The 27,894-nt window shown below is 42.1% G+C and overlaps 1 protein-coding gene across 1 annotated transcript in view; it reads left to right on the forward strand.

Annotated features, from left to right (window-relative positions):
* The window catches only part of ryr2a (ryanodine receptor 2a (cardiac)), a 612,110-nt gene that overhangs the window by 132,827 nt on the left and 451,389 nt on the right, over positions 1–27,894 (forward strand). Inside the window, exons 18-23 of the mRNA XM_069936123.1 lie at positions 2,741–2,874; positions 4,336–4,577; positions 5,651–5,843; positions 13,336–13,552; positions 14,580–14,684; positions 16,909–17,012. Of these exons, the coding sequence (XP_069792224.1) occupies positions 2,741–2,874; positions 4,336–4,577; positions 5,651–5,843; positions 13,336–13,552; positions 14,580–14,684; positions 16,909–17,012 (995 nt within the window). The remainder of the gene's footprint in view (positions 1–2,740; positions 2,875–4,335; positions 4,578–5,650; positions 5,844–13,335; positions 13,553–14,579; positions 14,685–16,908; positions 17,013–27,894) is intronic.

Genomic DNA, 27,894 nt, shown 5'->3' on the forward strand with positions numbered 1-27,894 from the left:
ATGAAGTGGACTGGACAGCATCCATTGGGAGAAATCAACTTTTCAGGTCGGGACCCTTCATCAAAACTCACTTTCACTTAATTGTAAAATTAAGCACAGTAAATCGGCAAACATTTGCAAGAGATTGCATGGGATGTATGATAGAACCCATTTGCTAAAATTACTTCAGATTTAGCTTCTCTAAGTTCAGAGTTAGGCTGCCTGCAGATTCAGCCCAAATTTTGCTCTTGATGGGAGAAGAGCATCCATATGAATCAGGTGAAGGACTTGAGTCAAATGCCAGGTCACCAGGGCCCTGACTCTTGACGACTGCCACATTTGCAGCATTTAATTTAATTCTTTTTTTAATTTAAATTTAAAAAATTTAGACATACAGCATGCCGTTTTGGCACACATACCGTGCTGCTCAATTACACCCAATTGACCTACGTTTTTGAACAGTGGGAGGAAACCAGAGCATCTGGAGGAAACCACCGCAGACACGGGGAAAACATACAAACTCCTTACAAACAGCATGGGATTTGATCCCCAGTCCCGATCGTTGGCGCTCTAACATTGTTGCGCTAACCGCTCTGTTAACCATGCCACTGAGCTTACATCCTATGATATGCCAACCTTTAAAAAAAGATCTGATGCAATCGTTCAAAGTTTTGTTTTAAATCTCTCCAATTTCTAGATAAATTGTGCAAATACTTTAAAATGAGAATTTACCACCAGAAATGTGCAAATATGATGGAATATCTAAGAAGATACAAGCATATTCCCTGTCACCATTGAGTGAATATATTTTTGAAATGTGACATAGTTGTTGCTATAATGCCTTTGTAAGTTAAAAGAAACAAATTAAATTGTGTTTAAATAAAACAAATAACTTGAGTTTTGATGTACATTTATCATAGATTTTTTTGTGCAAACCCAGCAATTTCATTGTGGTTATGATGAATTGAAATGAAATTGTTTTCCAATGATCTCCTGAATTGGTGCTTAAGTGAACCAATTGTCTGAATAAGTGCAAAGAAGGATAATAATTTGAGTTCCCTTGGGTTCCAGTTAATTGCCCTGGCCCAGGAGTTGAATTTTGAATGTGTGTTATTTATGAGCGTTTCTGTAATGACTTCATGCAGAAGAGGTAGAAAATAATGATATTTTATGGAAATCTACATCTTGTGGTTGACTGCCAGTTGTTAGCGGTGTTCCCCAGGTGTTGGTGTTGGGGTCGCTTCTTTATGTAAAAGCACCCTGCTGGAAAATCTCAGCAGGTCAAATAGTGACCTTTATACTAGCAAAGGTAAAAATACATAAGCGATGTTTTGGGCTTAAGCCCTTCATCGAGGTAAGGGAAAATGTCGATGGGAGTCCGAACAAAAGAGTATGAGGGGAGGTGTGGTTGCAGAGGCAGGAGGTAATAGGTGGAGAAGGGAGGGAGGGCCCCAAATGGGCCTTCCAAGTGAAGGTGCTCTGTCCGCATCAGTGAGAGAAACCTCTCAGTGGCCAACCATTTCAGTTCTGTGTCAAACTCTTGTGTCTGTCCATTGCCTTATGTACTACCCCACCAAGACCACCTGCAAATTGGACGAATAATATTTGTTTTCTGTCTGGGCACTCTCCAGCTAGATGGCATTAACATCAACTTTTCCTGTTTCTACTGACCTGCTCCTCTCCTTCCCCCACCATTACCCATCCCCTTCCCAGCTCTTCTCCTCTCCCTTCCCTCTCTATTCACCTAGCCATCCCTCCTCTTTTAGCATTCTACTGCCCCTCCCTCCCTTCTCCACCTATTACGTCCTGCCTTAGCAACCACAGCTCACCTCCCCCCCTCACTCTTTTGATCTGACGCCTGCTGACATTTTTCCATAACTTGATGAAGGGCTCAAGCCCAAAATGTCGGTTATATAAAGGACACTGACCTTCTGAGTTTCTCCAGCTTTGTGCTTTTACTTAAAGCATGGTGACTACAAACTTTCATGTTTGACTTTTGTTTCTTTTTATGTTGTACATCAATGATTTAAATAATGAAATGAATGGCTTTGTGGCCTTGTTTCCAGATGATACAAAGGTAGGTAGAAGAGCAGGTGATGTTGAGGAAACAGGGAGGCTGCAGTAGGATGGAGACAGATTCAGAGGAGCAGCAAATTAAATACAATATCAGAAGGTCATGCACTTTGGTAGAAAAGATAAACGGGCAGATTATTTTTTGATTGGGGAGAAAATTGAAAATACCTATTATATAGTCAAGATAATGTGAACTATTTGGTAACCCAAGAGACATAATACTACACAGATGCAGGCTAGCCTGAAGGTAAACTTGCACATTGAGTTGGTGGTGAAGAAGGCTAATGCAATGCTAGCATTCATTTCTCGAGGAAGATAACATAAGAAGAGTAAGGTAATGATGAGGCCTTATAAGGCACTGGTGAGAGAGCTTACTAGGAGTATTGTGAGCAGTTTTGGGCTCCTTATGTAAGAAAGGATGTTTGCAGAGGGTTCAGAGGAGGTTCATGAGGATGATTTTGGGAATGAAAGGGTTATCATATGAGGAGCATTTGACAGCTCTTGGCCTGTATTTGGTGGAATTTAGGAGAATGAGTGGGGGCGGGGGGTGTAATTGAAACATTTTGGATGTTGAAAGGCGTGGACAGAGTAGACGTAAAAAGGTTGTTTCCATGGTGGGAGAGTCTAGAACAAGAGAAAGGAATTTCGTCAACCAGAATCAACTCAATTAATTTTCTTGTCATCCAAGGTTTTGGATGTTTTGTGTTCTCTGTGTGTATGCCATGGAGTTGCTGTGCGATCGAACCAGCATTTAATTTGTGACAACTTACTACCAGGAAGAGATCTACTGTTGCAAACTCAACTCATCAACCACGTCAGCAGGTAATGTTATCGACTTTCTTGGTGATATCTGATCAGCGATAATGTATTTTTAATGTCAATAGTGCAGTAAAGCAATAATCATGGATAAACTTCCAACATTTTTATTAATTAACAAGTACTCTATGCTGATTGACATGAGAACTATAAATAATTTTAGGTGAGATTGAAATGAAAATTAAATCTTAGCCTCATGCTCCTGTGTTCCCGTCATGTTGTAACTTGCATTTTCTCTGCTTGGTTTGTGTTTGGGGGTGGATGTAGTTTGTGGACAAAGTTTCAATGAACCTGCTGTCATACGTGGTCACTTCATTTGTCCACTACTGAGACTTTGCTTCCACTCACTTGCATGTGGCGTATAAGTGAGGTTGTCAGGTTGGACAAGTCCTACATTGTGACCGGATGTGCACTTTAAACTTGACTGAAGCAGGTCAAAGATATTTAGTTTTGCACATACATGAAAAGATTTATGCCTTTCATTCTCTGGGATGAGCTTGTATATGGGGAGAGAAAGAATGATGTTGTCTACAAAACAATATCCAAAATAAATATATCTCAGAGATACAGTCCATCCCATAAGAGAGAGTCCATTAAATATTTCATAAACAGTATAAATTCTTCCTCAGAAGGATGAGAAGTTACGGGAAATTTCCAACATCAGAACTATTTTACTTTTCATTGATGAGAATATCTCTGTTCACTTGAATAAGTGCAGATTTCCTTTTTTAACAGAGTGGATAAATACTAATGATGTGATCTCAGGCCTTTCAGGAATGACGTTTTCAGTATGATTTTGAAAGGCAATGTTTGGAACAGAAGAACAATGGCCGTTCAGCTCCTTGATTCCAGTGCACTTTCCAGTCGTTTTCTCTGCTTCAATTCTGTTCATTCATCTTGCGTTCTTATCACATAATAGGCTCATTTAACAGAGAATAGATAATGGTGAAAATTATAGTTCTAGCCAGCCCATAAATTTCTGGCAATGAAGATTAATGGGCAAAAAGAAAGGGCTCAGATCAGATGGAAGACATACTGGCGGTATTGCTGGATAAGCGTAGTAATGTCTGCTGGATTTAAGATGTACGCATCTTTTAAAAGTTAATGAACCAAAATTTCCATGGGAGATATTGTTTGGGGTACAATTGAACACTCTCCCTTGCATCTCTTTTTGTGCATTAAGGTAGTTGTATGTGGATGCTCCTGCCTTTTGCAGTGCCATTAAATTGGTGAAACGGTTTTACCATGGTGACTTTTATCAATCTCACTTAAACGAAAAAACAACCAGTCAAGTGGATAAATGGGTTGGGTTATCTGTGCAGTTAAGTGCCGTATCAGGTTCCAGCAGGACACAACTGTGCAGGTACTATTTTCTTTACCGCCACAGACAAAATGTTGCTCAGAGTGTAAAATGTGGAGTTAAAGTTTCTCTCCTGAAGGAGCCCACTTTCTCTATTCTGCTTCCAGCATGCGGCCTAATATCTTCCTCGGAATCAGCGATGGTGCTGCCCAGTACAAGAAGTGGTACTTTGAGCTCATAGTGGACCACGTTGATCCCTTTGTAACAACAGAAGCTACACATCTTCGGGTTGGCTGGGCATCAACAGATGGCTACTCACCCTGCCCTGGAGGAGGTGAAGGATGGGGAGGAAATGGTGTTGGAGATGACCTTTATTCCTACGGATTTGATGGATTGCACTTATGGTCAGGTGGGTGGTGGTAGATTATCAGAGCCAGTAATACTGTGAACTACCCAATTACAAACAAAATTATGACAGCAAATACTTTACAAAAAATTGTTTTTTAAAAAAATGACTGTGTTCCACGAATGATGAATAGCTTCTCAGTAAGAAATGAAGGTTTAAAAATAGATTAATACTTTGTTCCCTGACATTTTGCAGATTGAGTATTAATGATGGTGCAAATTGTATATAACATTTCGCTGTTTTAAATTGTTATAAACTTAAATTTAGAAGTGAGCTTAATTAAAGTTTGTCCACTGGTGTTCTGCTCTTCCATTTTCTAATACTTTCAGTCAAGTGAAGGTTCATTTTTAAAAAAACAAAAACAAGATTTTATAGAATTATTAGCACTGAATTACATGGAAAATCATATTTTTAGTTGAGGTCATTTGTGCAATTGGCTAATATTTGAAAGCACCTCAGAAATTTGTGTGCTTGATGTTTGGTTAGTTACTCTTGGAGTCAAGTCAGGGCAGGGTTGGCGTCAGGGAGGGGCCTAACCACACATGTATGTCTGGTACGCTGGAGAGAGGGGGACGTGTGACAGCGATAGTCCATGGCAGGTATAGTCTCCAGTCCCCCCCCCCCCCCCCCCGAATGAGTTTGTGCACCCCCTGCGGTTGCTCTAATGCCCTCCGAGTAGATCTGTTCTGACGCCGAGTTTCATTCAGGGTCTTAATGCAGCCAAGTGCCACATCACAGTATTTGCATAATAGTAGGGTTGCAAATGAGATGAATGACCAGCTGAAATAAAAGCTGAAAATGCTGGGATCTTCCAGCAGACCAGTGCAGAATAGGTGGACCTCTTCCCCCTCCCCTTCCTCCCTCTTTTGCTCTCCTCTTCCTCCTCCCCACCTTTTTATTTAGGTACCTCCCTTTTCCTCCGCATTAGCTTAGACCTGAACTATTGGCTGCCTTCTTTTGCTTCCTGCGGATGCTGTGCGATCTGCTGAGTTTCTCCAGCACTTCTGTGAATTAGATTTTTTAAAAATAGGAAGCAGACGTTGATATTTTCTTGAAGTGCTGTGTTTCTCTTTCAGGTTGCATTGCTCGGACAGTGAATTCACCAAACCAGCACTTGCTCAAGGATGACGACGTGGTCAGCTGCTGTCTGGATTTAAGTGCTCCCAGTATTTCCTTCCGAATCAATGGGCAGCCAGTTCAGGGAATGTTTGAAAATTTTAACACCGATGGTCTCTTCTTCCCAGTGGTCAGCTTCTCTACAGGAGTAAAGTCAGTGATTCTCCATATCCGATCTATGTTTATTTCCTGTCCTGTATTTGTAGATCAGTAAAGAGTTTTGACCATTCTCTCTCCACCCCCCCACCCACCACCTTCCTGGATTCAGCGATATGTACAGATAAAGTTGGGGAGCATTTGGGTGAGAGTGACCACAACTCCCTGAGCTTTAGCATCGTTATGGGTAAGGATAAAAGTAGACAAAATGGGAAAGTGTTTAATTGGGGAAGGGCTAATTATAATGGGTGAAAGGACAGAACTAATGTGGAGAAAGTTTAGAGACCACTTCTGCTGGGTTCAGGATAGATTTATCCCCCTGGAACAGGGAAGGGGAACCATGCTTGATGAAACAGGTGAGGGGGCTAGTCAAGTGGAAGAAGGAAGCATACATTAGATATAGGAAACAGGAAGGGCTCATGAGAATTAAATAGTTGCCAGGAAGGAGCTTAAGAATGAACTTAGGAGAGCTTGAAGGAAGTATGAGAAGGCCTTGGCATGTAGGATTAAGGAGAACCCCAGGTATTTTATGCATAGGTTAAGAACAGAAGGATGACGAGAATAAAGGCAGAGCTGCTAAAGGATAAAGGCGGCAACGTGCTTGGAGGTGGATCAGGCTGGGAAAGTCCTAAGTGAGTACTTTGTTTCAGTATTCACAAGAGAAAAAGACCTTGATCATAGTGACGTCAGAATAGAACAGGCTTGTACGCTCGACAATGTGGAGATTAAGGAAGAGGAAGAGTTGGATCTTCTTAAAAACATCAAGATTGATGTCCTTGGGGCTGGACATGATATATCCTTGCTATGGGGAGTGAAGGAAGAGATGGCTGCAACATTGGCCATGATCTTTGAATCCTCTTTGGCCACAGGGGAGATACTGGAGGATTGGAGAATGGAAAATGTATCCCCTTTTTTTAAAAGAAAGGTAACAAGGAGAATCATGGGAATTATAGACCAGTGAGTCTTACATCAGTCAGTGGTGTGCAAACTAATGGAGAAGATTCTTAAGGATAGGATCTATGAGCATTTGGAGAAGTCCAGTCTTCTCAAGGATAGACAGCATGGCTTTGTGAAGGGAAGGTCGCGCCTCATGGGCCTAATGGGTTTTTTTTAGGAGGTCATTGATAAGGATGTAGTGTACATGGATTTTAGTAAGGCATTTGGCAAGGTCCCCCATAAGATACTTGTTCAGAAAGTCATGAGGCTTAGGATCCATGGAGCTTTGGCTGTGTGGATAAAAAAAAAATTGGTTTGCATATAGAAAGATGAGAGTAGTAGTGGAAGTAAAATATTCTGCCTGGAGGTCAGTGACTAGTGGAGTTCCACGAGGATCCTTCCAAGTACTCCCACCCATCACCCTAGACTCTGCTCTCTTGGGCAACCACTCTTAGGTGACTACCTGCTGCTGAATCTATTTAAGGCTTACAAAATTTGTCTGCTGTAGCACCAAAAAGAAGAACCAAAGGGGTTTTGGAATGCCACCACCTGTGGTTATCTTCCAAGTCCAACCATTGTATATTAATATACTGTCGTTCCATAACCATTTTATCAGCACAGTATAGGCCCTTTTGGCACTGTGGTGCCAAACAATATAAACTAATTCCAGCCTCAATCTAACCTTTCCAATTCCACAGCCCCATAGTCTTTTACAGTAAAACCCCTGGTATCCGGCACCTATGCGGATTGGCAGATGCTGGATAAGTGTTATTTTCCATGGCTTGAGACTTACTCTTATAATGCCTAACTGATACACCTGTGTTAAGAATAAACAGTTTAAGACAAAAATACCACACTGCACTTGCACTGAACAAACTTCACTTGCCATTAATATATAAGACTTAAAGAATTTTACATTATTTTCAGTCATATTCTTTGAAAACATTTAACCGTTGCTGCATCTGCAGGTTCATCCCCCTTTACAGAGCTGCTCAAATGATGAACAATAACCTTATAGATAATGAATTTCACCCCGCCCCCCCCCCCCCCCCACAAGTTTACAGATAGATCCTCTGACCAGGGCAACTCTCACTAAGCAGGAATAAGGAGACACTTTAAGAGAGTCACTCCAATGGCGAGATGCATCAACCATCCTGAACGAAGCCTTTGCTGTTTCACACAACTTTATTCAAACAGCTGCTATGATCAAAGCATGACTAAGACATTCCGTTAACTCAATATTTGCTCCCATTTTTCACCAAAGGATTATGTGTTACTTCAGAGAACATTTACTTTTACAATTTTAAACTTGCGTATTTTTTACGTATTATTTTATTCTTTTTTTAAATTTATTTTTCTCAATTTTTTTGCCAGTTAATTGAGTCTGCCAGTTGCTTGAATTCCATATACCAGAGGTTATACTGTATTTATGATACATCCACATGCCTATCTGAAAGTTTTATAGATGTCCGTATTGTACCAGCCTCTACCACCACCATTCAAGCACCCACTATTCCCTGTGTAACTAAAAACATACCTTGAACATCTCCCCTAAACTTTGCTACACTCACCTGTAACAAATGATGTCTGGTATTGGCCATTTCTGCCCTTGGGAAAAGGTGCTAGCTCTCCGCCCAGTCAAGGTCTCTCATAATCTCAAAAATATAACCTTACACTGGGTGCATCTCCTGAAATCGCTATATTCCAGCTTTTTTGAAGAATATTCAACAGCATTGTATCAGTTTCAGAATGTAATGCTCCTTCACATTCTCAGGAAGCTTGAGGGAAAGTGGGTAAAGTCCATCCTTGACAGTAATGCCGACAAACTGAATGCAAATGAAAAGAAATTATAGGAGTTTCATCTGAATTTAATAAATCCATGAAGTGAAAATCATGGTTACCTCAGAAGTAGAGGTAGTCGTAGCACTTGTAGAGATTCACTTGGGGGAAAAAAAAACATGAATTTGATTTCTGCGCACAAGAAAATCGATTGAAATTTCTTGGTGATGGTATTGACAATGGCAGCATTATTGAAATTGGAGAAGGGCAATTTTACTTCCAAAATCAATTGGAGGGATGCATGGAACTAAGAAAAATTGAGGCTTATTCAGCAGGGAAATTCTAGGCAGCTCTTAGAGTGGGTTATAAGGTCAAAGGGCCTGTACTCTGCTGTAGATTTTCAGTACCGTTGTCCATAATAGTGTATGTTTACTACAGTTAGCAAATGGCATTCTGATAATATCGAGAAAGAACAAAGTGAGGATATTATTTTTTAAATTATATTTTATTTAATTTTTAAGAAAATAATACATATAAAAAAAGGACACCATGAATGTATATACGAATATATACAAATATACAAGAACATAGGGCAACTTTTAAAGATAGTAGCAGCAATGAGGAGAGAAAAAAACCCACCTGAACCTAATTCAGCAAAAATTGAGTGGATGAATGTTGAGACTGTGGTATTGAACTGAATGCCTCTGCCAACTGCCCATGGGTTGCCCCTGTCTGGCCCCACCGTCCCAGTGACATCTTCGCCATTGCCAGCCTGGCCAACCCAGAGAGGATCAACACCGGGGAGTCAGTGGCATCCTGCAGCTGCACTGGGGCGTTCTGGAAGACCTGTCTTGAATCCCACCCGCTGCCTTGTGGGCAAAGGCTAAGAGTCGGTAAACTCTGAATTCAAACCACATTGCAAGTTTTTCCTATTTTGGAGAAGGCAACTCTGACTTCAAATCCCCAGGCTCGGCTCGCCCAGCATCAGTAACTGGAAAGGGCCCCAGCTATGGGCAAATAGCACATGTTAGTCTGGCAGCAGGGGCTAGCAGCTGTGACTGAGTGCGGGAAACAGTTTCCATAGCGGTCTGCAGCAGCAAACTCAGTGGATGAAGGATCCGTAAGGACAATGGCCAGCGAGCATGGACTTGAAACAGACCACTGCGGGGCAATTCCACATCACTCTGGTTGTCATGCCTTGCACTCTGCCAGGCTCAGTGATGTGGAACCCAGAGGGAGGCATTTGTCCTGGGCAAGCACTTGCTTCCAAGTCCTTGCCCTGGCACACGGTGCCTAAAACTGAAAAGCTACAAGGCACCGTGTTCATCTTTGCTTGTGAAGGGATGGGCCATGGATGGATGGATGGGTCAAAAAAATGATATCCTTAAAATGCACATTAAGCCTAGAAGTAAGCCACATTGACCACCGCCAGTGGGCTGATATCGCCTCAAACCGTGCATCTTGGCGCCTCACAGTTTGGCGGGCAGCAACCTCCTTTGAAGAAGACTGCAGAGCCCACCTCACTGACAAAAGGCAAAGGAGGAAAAACCCAACACCCAACCCCAACCAACCAATTTTCCCCTGCAGCCGCTGCAACCGTGTCTGCCTGTCCCGCATCGGACTTGTCAGCCACAAACGAGCCTGCAGCTGACGTGGACTTTTACCCCCTCCATAAATCTTCGTCCGCGAAGCCAAGCCAAAGAAAAGAATCCCTCTGCAGCTTAAGAGAAATGAAAAGAAACAGTGGACAGAGGGGGAGAAGAAGGAAAAGGAAGAGAGGAGAGAGCCGGCATCAACATTTAATACAATTAAAAATACAAATATTAAATTACTAATAAGAGATAAAAATTAAATAAAAAATATTTCATAGACTAAATTATACGGGCATTTTAAATAATTCAAGTTAGGCTGCCAAATATCTATGAACATGTTATATTCAGTTTTAAGATTATAAGTAGTTTTCTCCAGGGGTTAACATCTTTGCATTTCCATATTCCAACGATCAATATGTAAGAGGGAATCGGATTTCCGTGTTACCGCCAGACATTTCCTGACTATTGCCAAAGTGATTTTAATAAATTTGGATTTACTTTTGGGGAAGTTAACATTCATGACAACCAAATTCCCCACAATTTTTGTTAATATTTCCCCCATTTTTATCCAAAAAGGTCTTAATTTTATGCATAACCAGGTAGAATGTATAAAAGTACCTAAAACACAGATTTGAGATTTCCGATTTACTATTGCGTAACTTTTGACGTATGAGATATTGTTGATGGAAAATATTGAAATGCATCATTCTTTTTCTGGAATTTGTAAGAACTGTAATACTATCTAAGCATAAATTTGACCAATATTGTTGACCAATTACATTGCCCAAATCATCTCTCCTGAGATCTATGTAGCCCAAATTTTGGGGTTTGGTCTTGGAGCAGGAAATGTAGAGTAGAAATAAATTTAGCTGCATTCCCCTTTCGAATGAGAACCTCCACGTCTGTGCACATTGGCAAGACCAATGATGGTCCCAACGTATCCCTTAAAAAAGATCGTAATTGGAGATAGAAGAATGTTCTATTAGTCCAATTATATTTATTTCTTAGTTTCTCAAAGACACAAATTGGCTTCTGTTGATTGTTACAATATATCTGATACTATTTTGGTACCAGCTGTTCAAAAGACAAAGTTGCCCGCTGTCTCCAGCTTTATTTGTTTTGGCAATAGAACCATTAGCTGAGCTTATCAGATTGGATGCAGGCATAAAGGGTTTTCAAGTGGACCAGGAAGAATATAACATTAATTTATTTGCAGATGATATTCTAATATATTTGGATGACCTGGCCAGTTCCTTAGTTAGGTTCAAGACTGTATTAGATAATTATAGTATAGTTTCTGGTTATAAAATAAATTGGAACAAAAGTGAATTTTACTTTTAGCTAAGACAGACTATACTCAATATCAACTCCAATGTCATTTTAATTGTTTAAAACAGAAATGAAATATGTAGGGATCAAATTTAATAATAATTTGAAAGATTTATATAAACTTAATTATTTCCCCTTACTGTGGAAAATTGAGGAGGATCTCCATAAATGATGTAGATGGGGGTAAAACACCATGGTTAAGTGAAAAAACACACAAATGCTGGAGAAACTCAGCAGGTCAAACAGTACCTTTGCTACATGAAGGCACTGTTTGACCTGCTGAGTTTGTCCAGCGTTTATGTGTTTTTTTTCCCACGTAAATGGATGAACCTGCCCATCACGTTGTTGAGCAGAGCTAATTGTATTAAAATGAAAATAATGCTGAGACTTCCAATATCTTTTTCAATTGTTACCTATCCCATTATCTACTAATTTTAAAAAAATAGACATGTTCATTTCTTTTTATGGTTAGGCAAGATATCTGGAATCTCCATGGGGAAAATTGACCTGGGATTATAAATTGGAAGTGTTAAAACTACCTGATTTTAAGAAATATTATTTAGCTGCATAGACTGGATTTGTTGCTTCCTTTTTTAATCGGATGGCCATTCCTTCCTGGGTTACAATTGGTTTGCTCATGGTAAGAGAAGAGCTGGGAGAAGAATTTGTATATAAATGGGACTCTAAGTGAATCAGTAAAAAAAAATAATCCTCTATTGAGGCATATATTTTGTATCTGGAACAAGATCAAACAATTTATAGCACTAAAAAATGGATTATCTTCAAAGATGCCTTTATTTCAAAATAATATAATGCCCATATATTTGTGGAAATAAGGATACTCTTGATTAACCCATCTGACAACGTGCTCATACCACTCTGTTATGACGTGAGAATGCATAGTGGATACTCATTAAAACAAACAAAAATTCAAACTGCAATTGCTTTGATTTGTTGTTACAACTTAATTGCAATTAGCATGGTAATTTCAAGCATCTCATTCTCCTGCTGAAGATCTTTGTTTGAAATACAGTGTCATAAAACTCCAATAATCTGGCATCCACAGGACATTGTTGGTATCAGAAAAATATGACTTTCCAGAACATTGGATATCATTACAAATAATACCAAACACTTTTATTTCACTTTTTTTGGTTGCATTTGACATGATAGCATAATAAAGAATTGATTGCCAGAATACCAGAGTTAAAGAAGAAAGTCTGGAGATGCTGGGATCAAGTGGAATACACAAATGGATACTCAACAGGTCACGCAGCATCTCTAAGAAGTAAAGGGTATCCAATGTTTAGGTCCTGAATCTTTTGTCAAGGTATGAGCAAAAAAAAACAAACAGGCACCTGAATGAAAAGGTGAGAAAGTGGGGGGAAGAAGAGGGGATGGAGGGAGGAAGAGGCAGGGGGAGGAGCCAAGGCTAAAAGGCAAAAGATCATAAGGACAAACCCTCTACCAATGGCCTCTTACCTGTTAGACTATGTTCCTTCCCCTGTCCCTTCCTCCCACTCTCCTCTTCTCCCCCATTTTTTCTTTGTGTCTACCTTGACCGAAACAATGGTTACTCATGACCTCCTATATATGCTGTATGATCTACTGAGTTTCTCCAACACATTTGTGTATTGTGCCAGATAATCAGAGTTTTATTGGAGTAGAGCTCAGGGAATGGGTTTCTGTTTTTGAGCTCACTTTCAAGCTCAATTCCTCTCTGACCAATTCTTCAATCATTTTATGGATCACAGTTTTAGTTCTTTTGCTGGTTAGAGATCGATATCATTTCTGCTATCTGGTTTTCTAACCCAACTATTTCTTCCAAACAAGCTGCCCTTGTGTCTCCCCAGGGTTCGTTTCCTACTTGGCGGTCGCCATGGGGAGTTTAAGTTCCTTCCACCTCCTGGCTATGCTCCATGCTTTGAGGCGTTGCTGCCGAAAGAAAAGATGAAGGTGGAACACACTAATGAATACAAGCAAGACCATGATGGTGTGCGGGACCTTCTAGGTCCTACCATCTCACTCACACAAGCTGCCTTTACACCTATGCCTGTGGATACCACTCAGGTAGAGTGCTTGAGTTGTCACTTGCTTTGCTGGCCAATGGAACATTCTTCTCTCTGACAACTTTAAAATGTGCACAGATAGAGCATATGGAAGGAGATGGTTCAATTGCATTGAAAGATTTGAAGATGTTTAAGAAAAATAGAGGGTTATGGATGTGAGGTAGGGAAAACTTGTCATGGAGTATGTTTACATTGGTCGACACAACATTGTGGACCGAAGTTCCTGTACTGTGCTGTAATGTTCTATGATTTTGTCTGATTAGTATTTTCAATGCTGAGTTAGGATAATTGCATGCTCCCTGTTGCTGTCCATTATATAACTGGTGAGCTCTGGTGCAAGGGTGATGCAGCAGTTATTGAGTGAGATCTTGCCCCAAAGGAGGTAACGTGGATATTCCTGGGTATCTTAGATTCATCGGTAAAATGCATTGGCTGTCATCGCAGACTGACTACTAGTTCTGGCAATGATGCATATCTGCAGATTTGCATTTGTAGAAGTCAATGTGCAAGCATTTAGTTATTTCCTGTATCAGCCTAAGGCCCAAAATATTTGTCACCTACCTCACATATTGCATGCTTCTCCCTCCACAGGAGCAGAAAATCTGCCTCCCTGAGGGTGGAAAAGCATAATGACTTTAATAGAAAGGGTTTTACCCAAAGTACAAATTTAAATAATTTAGACACATACTGAGTGGTAACAGGTACTTTTGGCCCATGAGCCCATGCCGCCCATTATATATGCCCTGTGTACATTTTTGAAGGGAGGGAGGAAACCAGGGCACGTGGAGGAAAGCCATGCAGACACAGAGAGAACGTGCAAGCTCCTTACAGACAGTGCCGGATTCAAACCTGGGTTGCTGGTACTGTAACAGTGTTGTGCCAACTGTTTACGCTAACTGTGCTGCCTTTAAAGGAACTGCAAAATGACGTCTGGAAATTTTGCTGATATTTCTGCATCATGTTATTTTACAGGAATAATGTTTTGTATGATTACTTCGAGTAACATTTCTCACTTAAATATTTTTCAGATTGTGCTCCTACCTCACCTTGACAGAGTACGAGAAAAGCTTGCAGAAAACATCCATGAGCTCTGGGTGATGAACAAAATAGAGCTGGGGTGGACCTATGGGCCGGTATGTCCACGACCTTCAATTAATGTGTCAAGAGTTTTTGGCTGGCCTGGGAACTGTGGCATCAGATATAATTGTTTTTGTTCTGCAGGAAAAACTGCTGGAAAAACCCAGCAAGTCAAGCAACATCTGTGGGGGAGCTGTTGGGGGGACAGAGAATGTGTAGAGGTTTCAGATCAAGAGCTTGGATCAAGACTGAGAATGAAGAGGAGAGATAGCAATTATAAAGAGGAAAGGGGAGGGGTGAGGCAGGGAGTGAAGGTGATTGGTGAAGAGAGGGTGAGAGGCAGGTGGAACCAGGTGCATAAGCAAAGATGAGTGGAGTTGGGAATGGAGACAGGTGGGTGAAGCAGGCAGGCAGAGAAGAGGCAAGAAATGCTTGGTCATGTGTGTGTTGGATGGGTGGGGACATGCTGGTGAAGGTGGAACTGAAATCTGATCATTGAGGAAGCTGATGAACAGAACAATTAGGGGAGAGGTGAAGGGCAGGTGAAACCAAATGGGGGAGTGGATCTGGTGGGTGATATGTGTGGGTATCAGGTGGATGGAATCAGGTGTGGATGAAAATGGACTCTGGGGAAGGTGGCAGGAGTGGAAGAATGGGAAAAGAGACCAAAATGGAAGGAGTGTGAGAAAGGGGAATGTCGGATTACCTAAAATTGGAAAATTCAATGTTTATTTTTTAATTAAATAGTGGGTAAGGGAGAGATCTTTGAATTGAAAATCAATTCAAGCTTAAATGGCAAATGTGACTCAGGGCAGGGCTTCAAAGGTTATGGGGAGAAGGCCTGGCTGTGGGGCTGAGTGGGAAAATGGATCAGCTCATGAGTGGAAGGCAGGGCAGACTGGATGGACTCATTAGGCTATTTCTACTCCTAATGTCATGAAACCAGAGGAGTCCAAAATCCAGAAGCAATAGAAATTCACCAGGTCAATGGTTACTTAAACAAAAGTTGCTTTTATTTTTCTTTAAACATAACAGGATTAGTCTTGAACTTATTACTATTAACTTAACCCCCTTCTAATTCTAAGTGCACGTGTATGTAATGTGTATATGTTAAGGAAAGTTCTATGTTTCACTGTCCAATCATTCACCTTTCACTCCTCCAAGTTTATCGGTATCAGGCAATTCTCATGCTGTGCACAGAATTTAACATTTATGAATCGTCACCAGGCTCAGGTACTTAAAATTAAATGGTTACTGCTCAGGAAGGTTCTTGTTGGTGTCAGAGAGTTATTTGTTGCTCGTTGGACGCGCACCAACTGATTTCCCCCAATCAATCTCTTCAGTGTCTTCCCGAAGAAACTTGCCCCATCATGGGTTTTCCAAATGATTACCTCTTCTTCCAGGTCACCACAGAGTTCCTCTTTTTTCAGGAGAAACACTCTAGCCAGCTATTTCCTCTTGTAAGGACTACAAGGGTTTTGAACAGGCTGAACTCAGAACTCACAAACCGTCTTCAAAATGGGGTTTTTCAACATGCCTGCCTGCTTGCCATTTTGCAGCCTCAACTGCTACTGTAGAACTGACTTCTTCTCCCACTCTCCAGAAGAGAATCACTTGTTTGTTTTTTCCTTCCTCTGCTTGTAAACTAAAAACCCCTACCAAGGCTTCAAACTGAATTTTCTGAAGATCTTATCAGTATTTGAGCCTGGACATGATCAACATTATGTTCCATTTGCACCTTTTTGAAGTCCTTTCCAAAGCAGTTTCATTGTCTCTGCAAAGTCACTGGTGACACAATGTCTCACTCAGCAAAGCTCTTGCATTTTAAATGAGATGTCTTTTGTGAAGTGTTGCTCTGTGAAGTGTAACCTAAACTAAATCCCTTCCAGTCCATTGCTCAATTATATCCAACCTCATACATTTTTGGAGGGTGAGAGGGACTGGTGCACTCAGAGAAAACTCGTGCAGATCACAGGGAGAATGTACAAACTCCTTACAGGCTGCGCTGATTTGAACCGGGATTACTTGCACTGTTATAGCATTGTGCTATATTTTAAGTTGCGTTTGGCACAGACATCATGAGTTGAAGGGCCTGCTCTTCCCTTGTACTAGTCCATGTTCCATATTGTTATTTTGGCTCAAAACAAATATATTAATTAAATCACTTCAGTGAATACTGTTTTGGGTTATTTCATCCAAATTGTGTTAGATTCCAATTATATTATGGCTACAGAAAACATAGAGTTCTCGCTGGCAATTCATTGGATGTGTTCATTACAGATTCGAGATGATAATAAACGCCAGCACCCTTGCCTGGTTGAATTCTCCAAGTTGCCGGAACAGGAACGAAATTATAATTTGCAGATGTCTCTTGAAACCCTCAAGTGAGTTTGTTCTTTTCTTTAATCTCTTTCTTCGTGTGTTGCCAATATTCCTGGTGCAAGCAAATGCATTTGTTTTTCAAACATTTAATCCCTTTTGTCAAACTGCGAAGTTTATCTTTGCTCATTAGATCTGCCGATACCTTCTTGAAAATCAGAGAAGGTCAACCGATGAATAGAAAAATCAGTGCAACTGTTTTGCAACGTTTCACCACCGACACAGGTTTCTGCGCATTCCACTTATGGAGAAGGCAATGAGTTACCAAGCAGAGCTCCGGAATTATTATAAATCTCTACACCCAAGGGGGTGATGGAAATTCAGTGGCTGAGCACATTTTAGACACAAGGTTAATTTTTACATGAAAGGAATGGATGGATATGGGGCTAGTGAGTTAGGAGATCAGCTAGAAGCTCTTTTATCAAAAGAAATAGCAGAGCAAGCACAAGAAGACAAACAGTCCACTCATACTTCTCCTGCAATACACAAAAGTGCTGGAGAAACTTGGGAAGCAAATGGCAATCCTCAGAAAATTATGCCAGATTATAGCGGCAGAAGGATTGCTGTATGAAGTGCTTCACTGGGATATGGCCGAACGAAGGCATTCCAGACGCAACGCTACAGCCTGAGGGCTTCACCCTCCACCACACTGACCAGACACTAGTTCAACATCAGTTCATCATGGCGCACAAATGTGATGGTTATGTCCCAGCGCTGCTCCCCTGACCTGGAGCATCTGCCGATTGAATGGCATCCACTCTATCTTCTGAGGGAGTTCCACCCTTATCAATCCTGATCACAGTGTACATAATGGCCATGAGACAGCGCATCAAGATACCTTCCCGATCATTGTAGCGGACTTGAACCAGGCTAACCTGAAAAGGTCACTAACAAATTACCTTTTATCCGGGATTCCGAACACTGACAACCTTGAAAAACATGCACTCTTTTTTTTGGTAGAGAGCATTACACACAAGTAATGTTAATTTCCTGTAATAAATTCTCCTTTTTCAGAAGGAGATCCCCCCCCCCACCAACGCACACTCGAGTCCCTGTCCTTGACCCCGTGGGGACCCTCTCTTACCTTCAGTGGAAAGGTGACTCTCGGCCACCAGAACCTTGTGGGAGAGAAGCAGGTAATGGCTGGCTCAATGAGGGAGTAATGGCCGTCTTCCTTATCCACATATGCCAGAGCAGTTGAGGCTGCCTGGGAGATTATAGATAAGGAAGATTGCCATTGATAGCCCTATTGAGCCATCGCCATGATCCGGTGCGTTACTCCATAAACTCTGGGCTCGGCAGCACTGCACCCCTGCTGCCTCATCGGGAGTTAGATGGGGAAGGGTGGGGGAGTTGTCAGATGGTGTTGCACTGCTAGGGTGTGCCTGAGGGTGCTGGGCTGTGCCTGAGGGCTGCCCCAACAAACTGGGAGAGTGTCTGAAAGCTGGCACCACCACCTCAGCAGCCCACTCCTGCACTTGGAGTCCGGCCTTCTGCCCTGCTTGGCCACTGGCTCCGAGCAGCTGATGCTGGGTGTCTTTTTGACTGAAGTCTTGGGCCATCCCATCGTCTTCAACCTCCACCTGACTAACCCGCTGGTCAAGAGCCTCCTGTATTACGCACGTCAGACTACAACTCAATCCCCCCCACTCCTCTCGCCCACCCCACACTCAGCCCGGCCTAGGGCGGTGGGGGGGGGTGACGGATGTATGGCCGAGGGAAGTTGGTGGGGGGGGGGGCGATGGACTGTGGGGGTGAGAGGGTCGGATGGCTCAGGGGACAGAAGGGAGACGTCAAGGGCTTGGAGCGAGGTATTTGCTTAAAGGGACCGATGATTCTGAAATCTGGAAGATTCTGATCAATGGCAGGTGTCCGGTCCTAACGATCCGGGATAAGATGTTAGGCCCTGTATTGCCAACATACTACCTGCATGTCCATGGGAGCCTATTCACTTGACCACTGCAACACCACCATCAAGAATCCCTACCAAGTGATTCCATCCTCGCTCTTCGGAAAATCTGATCACCTCTCTGTACTTCTACTCCTGATGAACAAGTTGGGACTGTGGTAAAGACAGTGAAAGTACAGTTGAGGAAGGCAGAAGAGTGCATGCAGGACTGCTTTTAATTGGTGAACTGGACCATATTCAAGGACCCATCTTCTAATTTGCCATCGGCTTTGACAAGATGAGTGCATGAATGAGTGTGTACCCATGCGTACACCACAGGAGTACCCAAACCAGTGGATGAGTCAAAATATTCTTAACCTGTAAAGGGCGAGGTCAAAGGTGTTCAGGACCAGTGATCCAGCTCTTTTGAATTGAATTAAATTTTTTATTTAAATAGCATATTTTAAACACCACGGAATGTTGCTCAAAAGTGCTTGACATCAATTAATCAAAAAATACACAAAGCACAAAATCAACAAACATGAAAGACTAGACACTGGACAAGAGAGCCATCTCAGAGAATAGCAATGGGTTGGAGAAACATGTGGGTGGTGACAGGCTGCCTAAACACACTGGCACAGCTGACTCAACCCAGTGCCCTACAAACCCAAACTATCTGGGCGGGCATTGCAGCTCCCTAGATGACCACGACAAAATGAGGCCAAGATTTTTATCTGAGGTCAGGGGAATCAATACATATTTGAAGCTTAAGGTCATGTCTTAAAGCTGTGGCCATGATAATGAGCAGCAGTTTTAAAAAAGAATGAGATAACCCTCTTGGAGATTCGTGTATCATTAGGGTAAAACACAAGATGCTTTAGACTAAACACAATTTAGACTCTCAAAACATGACATAAATGTAATTAAATGACAAGCCAAACTAAATGACCAGAAGTCTAAGTACCACCTACAAAGAGGAAATCCTGAAGGAAGCTGGAAACTGAGTCAGATACTCTAACTATGGTAAGGATTGCAGGCCATTACAACCTAGAGGCAAAGCTTAACATAATAAATGGCTGTGAGGCTTTACTTCCTGATGATCTGAACATCTCTTGGGCTCTTTGAAAAGGAGAATTCACGGTACAGATGAGAATCTCTGTGGAAGCTGGCGACTCTGTAATATCTGTCTCTGAGGCTAAAGTCATTTAAGTGGGTGAATCTTTGCAAGGTGTCAGGCCTCTGATGGTGTACGAGCAAGGTACTGAGAATAGGTGCAAGCCAATTAGCTGGAGTGTTCTTGGACATTTTCAATCTTTCATTGCTGCAGTTGGAGGTTCCCACCTGCTTCAAAATGGCATTGATTATACCGGTGCCAAGGAAGAGCAGAGGGAGCTGCCTTAATGACTATCGCCCAGAAGATCTCACATCTACTGTGATAAAATCCTTTTAGAGGTTAGTCATGGCCAGAATTAACACATACCTCAGAAGAGGTCTGGACCCATTCCAATTTGCCTACCACCACAAAAACTCTGCAACAGATGTAATCTTAATGCCTCTCCACTCAGCTCTGGATCACCTAAACAATAACATACATACATCAGGCTACTTTTCATTGATTAGAGTTCAGTTTTCAACATAATCATCTCTTCAGGTCTGGTCAGCAAGCTTCAAAACCTCCCTCTGAAACTGGATCCTTATCTTCTTTATCGGAAGTCCATGGACAGTACAAATCGGAAACGACGTCTCCTCCTCATTGACAATCAACACAGGTGCACCCCTCTGCTTATCTCACACTCTACCCACTCTCCAGTCATGACTGTGTGGCTTAAGCACAATTCAAATGGCATCTACAAATTTGTCAATGACACCACATTTGTTAGCAGAATCACAGATGGCAATGAGAAGCATAAAGGAGTGAGATAGTTTAGCTGATTGAGTGGTGTCACAACAACAACCTTGCAGTCAGTGTTAACAAAACTAAGGATCTGATTGTGGACTTAAGGAGGGGGAAATCAGAAGAACACAAACCAGTCCTTATCGAGGGGTCAGCAACGGAAAGGGCAAGGAACCTCAGATTCCTGGGGCCATCATGTCAATGCAATTAAGAAGTAGACTTGCCAGCGGCTATACAATGAGGAGTTTGAGGAGGTTTGGTATGTAACTGAAGACTTTTTCAAATTTCTACAGGCGTATTGCGGAGAGCATTCTGACTAGTTGCATCTTCATCTGGTATGGAGATGCCAATGCACAGGACAGGAAAAGACTACAGACAGTTGTGAACTCAGCCAGTGCCATCATGGGCACCAGCATTCACTCCATTGATGACAACCTGATGAAACAGAATTATCCTGTCCTTGAGGGATAAAAAGGAAGACCTACAACCAGACATACCTAACCCTAACCCTAATTCTTATTAACCCTAACCCTAACCCCAATTCTTATTGCAGACAAACAATAAGTATGCAGGACATGTTCTGACGGATTTGTGCTAATATTAATCTTTAGGTGTTTAATATATATATATATATATATATATATATGTATCTATTAAAGTTATTTTGTGGGTTTGGAAACAGGCACCACAGACTATTACACACAGAGAACCCTTTGAGATGGCAGCTGTTTGTCTGCAAATTCAGCGTTCAGTGAAAGCCGAAAGCAACCATAAAAATTAGAATTGAATGGTTCATTGAAAAGTAAAGTCATTGATGTTTTCTCATCCAGGACATTTGGTCAAACAAGAGACCACTTGCTTATTTATGCATGTTTTTGGAATTGAAGCTGAAAAAAAAACAGTAAACAGTCATTTGCTTTTAACTGATAAATTTGAAGTGGTTTGATGTCATATGATTTTGATACTCCAAAGAGCTACATTTTAAATATTGCACCAAGATTCTTCTGGGGTCAAAAATGCCATAGCCTTTGATCAGAGAGGTACTGTTTGCATTGTGTTCTTTGTCAAGGGAAGAACACAGAATTACAGTGGCTTCGGAAAGGATGGCCACTTTGTTGCTTGTCTTATTCAAGAGAGAAAGCAGTGCTGTGGTGGCAATTTAAATACCCAATTTTGGGTCAAAGAATGCAAGATCATCCTTGCTTCTGGAACATAACCATTGTGATGGTTACTTTATCATACTCACGCCTGAGTTTGTAAAATCATCATGGAAGAGATCACAGATACTGTAATCTCCATGCAAGAGGGGGGTAATCATTCGTATAAAGAAACAATTCTCTGAAAGCAACTCAACAAGAATTTTGTGAGTTTTGAGAAGTCTGAGGCCTCACACCTACTCCATAATTACTTTTGAGTAAACAATTGAAAGAATCCGAGTTTCATCACAAAACTGACTGAATTTTAAAAATTGATTCTTTTTACAATTGTACCTAAACTGTAATGGTTTTGGGTCCTGCCCCCCCCCCCCCCATCACCCATTTGCACGTAGAGAGGTTAAGTAAGATTTTATATTATTATTGATAACTATTAATAAAAATATTATTTTGAAGATACCATTGTCTTGGTGAATTTCTATTGCTGCTGGTCTAGGTACATAACACAAGTATTCATACATGCAAATAAGTAAATATTGTTTTGTGTAAACAAGAGTCTTGGATGGTTACTGTGAGCAGTTCATTTGGTTGCTCAGCATTCTCACTCCGATAGCTCAGTGGTTAGAGCACTGCTCTTGTAAACCAGGGATGTGAGTTTGTTCCTTGGAGCATAAATGCTCATTTCTGTGAGGGTTGCTTGATAAAGTAGTGACACTCTGTCTTCCTTACGGTTGACAAAGTTAAAGAATATCATGTACATTACATCCTAAATTTAATATTACCTGACAATAATAGAACTTTTACCTTTACCTCTCTGCCTGTGGGAATATAGTTCACTTCCACTCTCTTTAGTATTTTATATTGCGTTTGGTGCCACAGTGTGGATTTATCTACAATGGAGAAACCAAAAACTGAACACCCCCCCACCCCTCTATATGAGTGATTCTGAGCTTCCTGTTTCTTGCCACTTATTTGTCCATGCCGTTCCCGCTTTGATCTCCCTATGTTGGCCTCCAACACTGTTCCATTTAAGGACTATGTCAGCTCAAGAAACAGCCCTCATTTTCTGTCCATGCGTTCAGGACTAAATAATTTCATATAATAGATGATTTAAACTGAGGCAATATAGAGCTGAGGAATTGGGATTGGATAGGGCAGAATTTGTTAGGGCCGTATGGTTGGCGAAGCGGTTAGAGCAACACCTTTACAGCGCCAGCAATCAGGACCGGGGTTCAAATCCCATGCTGTCTGTAAGGAATTTGTACGTTCTCCCCATGTCTATGTGGGTTTTCCACAGGGGCTCTGGTTTTCTCCCACCGGTCAAAACGTACCGTGGGTGAAGGTTAATTTGGATATAAATTGGGTGGCATGGGCTCATGGGACAAAATGGCCTGTAACTGGGCTATATGTCTAAATTTAAAATTTAGATTTAAATTAAAAAAACATTAACCCGCCTCTCCTTTTGGTGGGTGCCATAGGCCAAGGAAAATAGGAGCATAAATGGGTCATTCAGCTCTTTGAGTCTAGACCACCATTTGACCCAATCTTGGTTTATCCTCCTACCCATATTTCACTTCTCTTCCCATAATCATTTTTGTGCCTTCAACATTCTTTCTTCCACTTAATTTGTGTTCTATGGTTGGTGTCCTCAGCCTTCTGTGGGAGAGAATTGCGCAGGTTTATTACCCTGAGCAGAAGAAATTTCTTCACTCGGCTCTTATTGATTTTGTACCCTATCCTGCGGCTGTGAATTCTGGTTCGAGACAACTCCAGCTGAGGAAGCATTCTTCTTCCATTCACTTCCAAACCCCATCAGAATTTTGTCCATTTCTGTGAGATTGCATCTCTTCTAAATTTTAGTGAACTTGAATCCTCCTCATGAAACTGGCCCATTATCTCAGGAATTAGTCTGGCACACTGGCCATTTCTAAGGTTTAGCCACCTACTTGTAATGATAACTTTTTTTTGTCTCCATAGATGCTCATTATTTCCAGCCTTTTCTTACATTTTGGCCCACAAATCCCTGCTGCCCAATTTACACCCAATTAACCTACACCCCAGTACGTTTCGATATCTGTGTACTGCATCTCAGAGTTTGAGCAAGATTTTTCCTCGTGAGTACTCTCACTGGTTCATCTTCTTTTTACACCAACCCAGACAGATTAGCTTTGATTAACAACCATTCATTTCCCTCTGCTGAAATCAGTGGTATCATCTGTCCAAACTTGGACTGCACCCAGCCACTTCTTCTCTTCTGTTAGGTCTGCTTTGTTCATGAATGAGTGAGACAAACACCAGACTGAGTCGAAATCAGGGTTCTTTGTTCTTTATTACCGGATTGTAACACTTGCAACTAACAATGTTAGTCGGAGAATGCATTCTGCCGTTATCAGCAAAATGATGATTTTTTATACCCTTGGATACGTGCTTAGAACATCATCATATCATTACTTGTCCAATGACTAAAACTGTTGCTATCCTTTCCCTGCTAGCTTCCTGCCTCTCAATCCATCAATGTCTCTCTTATCTTGTAAGTACAAGGATGCATTCACATCTTGTTACAGCCCTGCACAGGGTAACTCCTTACACATTCCCATCTCATGATGTTTTACCTAACAGGAGTACAAGGACACCTCCCCTTCTTGTTACAGCCCTGCACAGGGTAACTCCTTACACATTCCCATCTCATGATGTTTTACCTTACAATCCCTCCTTTGTCCTCTTTAGAGGACAATCTCGCCCTGACTATGCTACCACCGCGTTACATTAGTTCGCCTATTATTGCCAAGCTCTATACGGGTTCTGTTCACAGGGTAGTTCGGCTGGTGGGCGAGGGCTCCCCCAACCCTCCTTTGCGTACACCCCCCATCCGTCACCCCGATCCCATTGCCCGTTTACAAGTTTCATCCCATTTGCCCCCAAGCAAAAAGCTAGCTAACCCCCCGTACATTAGTAAATTCCCAAGTTAACATATGGTCTACAATCTAATTCATAATACTTGTTCTACAATCTGATTAATAATGTTTGTGTTACAATCAATGTTATAATATTTGTTCTACAATCAAGGTTATAATATTTAGGTTGCATGGAATACAACAACAGCCACAAGTGATAAAAATTGAGACAGAAATGAACAAACCCAGCAAAAGTTGTCCTAACAATGTGCTCCATCTCCCAAACACTTCCCTGTAACCAGGATAAAAAAGGATTGGAGACTCCAGACTGGGCTTTTAATTCTTTCGCCAATGCCCTAAGTTTCGTTAACCCCTTAGTGAGTGATCCATCTGGCCCTGTGTTATTAGAGATAGAAGTGCAGCATAGATCTCCAAACATAGCACACACTCCACCTTTCTCTGCCAGGACCATATCAATCGCTATCCTATTCTGAAGTGTCATAAGGGAAGTTTCTGACAGTTGTTGATGTATTGCCTCAACAACGTCCCTGGTCAAATTTGCAAGGCGCTGGACATTATAGTGAATAAGGTTGATCCTATTAACATTCTTATTTACAGTGATGGGAAAAATTGCACTAAAAACAGGAAAACTTTCAAACCCAGCTGCAATCTCATCGGCTAATTTAAATTCGTCCGGAATATTCCGGGCTTGGCCAATGGCATCAATCCATACCCCATCAGGGTTCCTTCCTCCCGGCCCCAAGAGTCCAACACTCCTCCTTTTTCTCCACAGCCAACTCTCTGTGTGGCGCAATTCTAGGGAATCCTCGTCTCCCTCCTGCCTTTTGACAATCAGCACTGGCGCATTAAGGGTTACTAGAGCACACCGACCATCCCAGTTAGCGGGGAGCCAGTTGTACAGCACTCTTCCTCCACAAAACCACCAAATATCCACCCTAGCCTGGGTCAAGCGGGTTGCACTACTGCTATGTGAGAGATCAACATGAGTCCTGCACGAGTCGCTGGGCAGCCAACCCACATGGAAAACGTGCGCTGCTGTGTTGTTGTTGGCAAAACAAGTAACATTAGTTATGCCTGTGGATCTAAAGACAGGGGGAGCTACATTAGCCGGAGCTATGGGAAACGTCTGTTCCCATATCAGACACCTATTCAGTGGGTTGGATTCTGACATTAGGTTCAAGGCGCAGTCCATAGCATCTGTCTCCTCAAAAATTGATCTGCTCATCCGTAATAATGGCCTTCCTCGGGCACAGACCCAGCAGTTCCCATACCCTGCTTGGTCCGCATATTTACCCATCTGATCTATCCAGGAGTTTGACTCATCAATACCTGTCTCAATTGCTATCTTCTCTCCCCTGGACATCTTCGTACTGTCGAATTTTCTCACTTCCCCCTCTTTCGAAGTGGGTTTAATTATGTCCTTTGTGTATGTTTGTAAGTCGAACCTCACCACTCCCCAAGGATCTTTTCCATTAATAGACACTCCAATCATTAGATAGAAGAGGTCTCCGACACCATGTTCTCTCCCTGTGCCCCCCTCGCATGTCTTAGAGCTCCATCCCTTCATATTCCACGGGTTGCGCAGCCCCGCCTTTACTGTCAAAATCAGGGGATTCTCTCCTTTCATTGAATAGGTCACAGCACCACGTATCAGGGAGATTTTAGTGAAAAAATTATAATAAGGTTTGCTGGACCCTTTGTTAAGGGGTTTTCTTATCCATCTAGTGTCGGGTCCTGTCCACCACCAAACCTCACCCCAAGACGGACAGACATGTAGACCCCATTTAGGATATCCTATTTTAAAGGCACACATGTAAATATCATATCCTCTCCAGGACGCCTCATTCTTACCACACGCTATTATACTGCATAGATCGAACTGGAAGGTGTTATCCCTGTCTTTGTCTACCTTTAGAATAACTTTGGCCCCGCAGGAATCCGAGCTATTCTGCTGACTTATCTGGCATCCCATTAGTAGTACTGCCCATAGGGCCCCCGGTATCGTCTGCATGAGTCTCATCAACTCTATCAAGGCTGGCTACGTGCTGTTTTGCCTTGGAACAGTAGGCAAAATGATGCCAATTATGATCCCCTGGTTTGTCAATTCTTACCGACCTATCTGTTACGGCGGTAACAGTGTATGGTCCAGACCACCTAAATGCAGTCCAATGTACTTTACCTGGTTTACGGATATACACCAGGTCTCCCTCCTTTACTGGAACTCCTTCGGTGTCCGGGTTCTCCTTACTAGCATTCGCCACCTGTTGTGAAACTAAAGCAACCATATTACCCAGCATCTGCATATAATGATCCAGTTCCACTTCCCTTTCTTTGTGTTATCTGGGGAATGGCCCGCCACCTTAATTAGGCTCAGAGCCCGGGGAAGCATGACCGCCCTGACCAGTCTCCGTAAAACCAGATCATGACGGACGTTTTGTCCGGCAGCAGTCCGAAAATCCCTTCTTAGCCAGCCTGGTGCTTCAATATGTACTGCACTCCAAGCATATGCAGAGTCAGTATAAATATTAACTGTTTTACCTTCGCTAAGCTCCAATCCTCGTATGAGCCCTATCACTTCTGCTAACTGAGCTGATGCCGGTTGGGGAATGATAGAGGACTCTACTAGATAGGGTGCCTCATCCTCCCATCCTACCACTGCATAACCCGCCACATTACCCTCATAATTTTTATGGCAACTTCCATCTGTAAATAACTCCCAGTCCACCTCCTCCATGGGTTCCTCAAATAGCTTTTCCCTCAGCTTGGAATCTACCTTGACTCTTGCTACACAGTCATGCGTCTCCATAAACCCCGAGTTCAATCCTCTAGCCATGTTGGAATAGTTGTCCCTGGGTGACCTGAAGGTGATGTGAGGACCCTTAAGGGCGTCCTCCATCTTAATGGATCTGTTGGCCGAAAAGCTGAAAGCATTAGACATTAAAAGGGCTGAGACACTGTGGTCTGTATTAACAACTAGGGGATGACAGAGAACAATATGCGCGGTTTTTTGTATCGTTCTAGCTACTGCTGCGAGGT

Source organism: Narcine bancroftii, chromosome 4 (assembly GCF_036971445.1).
Source record: "Narcine bancroftii isolate sNarBan1 chromosome 4, sNarBan1.hap1, whole genome shotgun sequence".
In the NCBI taxonomy this organism is placed as follows: domain Eukaryota; kingdom Metazoa; phylum Chordata; class Chondrichthyes; order Torpediniformes; family Narcinidae; genus Narcine; species Narcine bancroftii.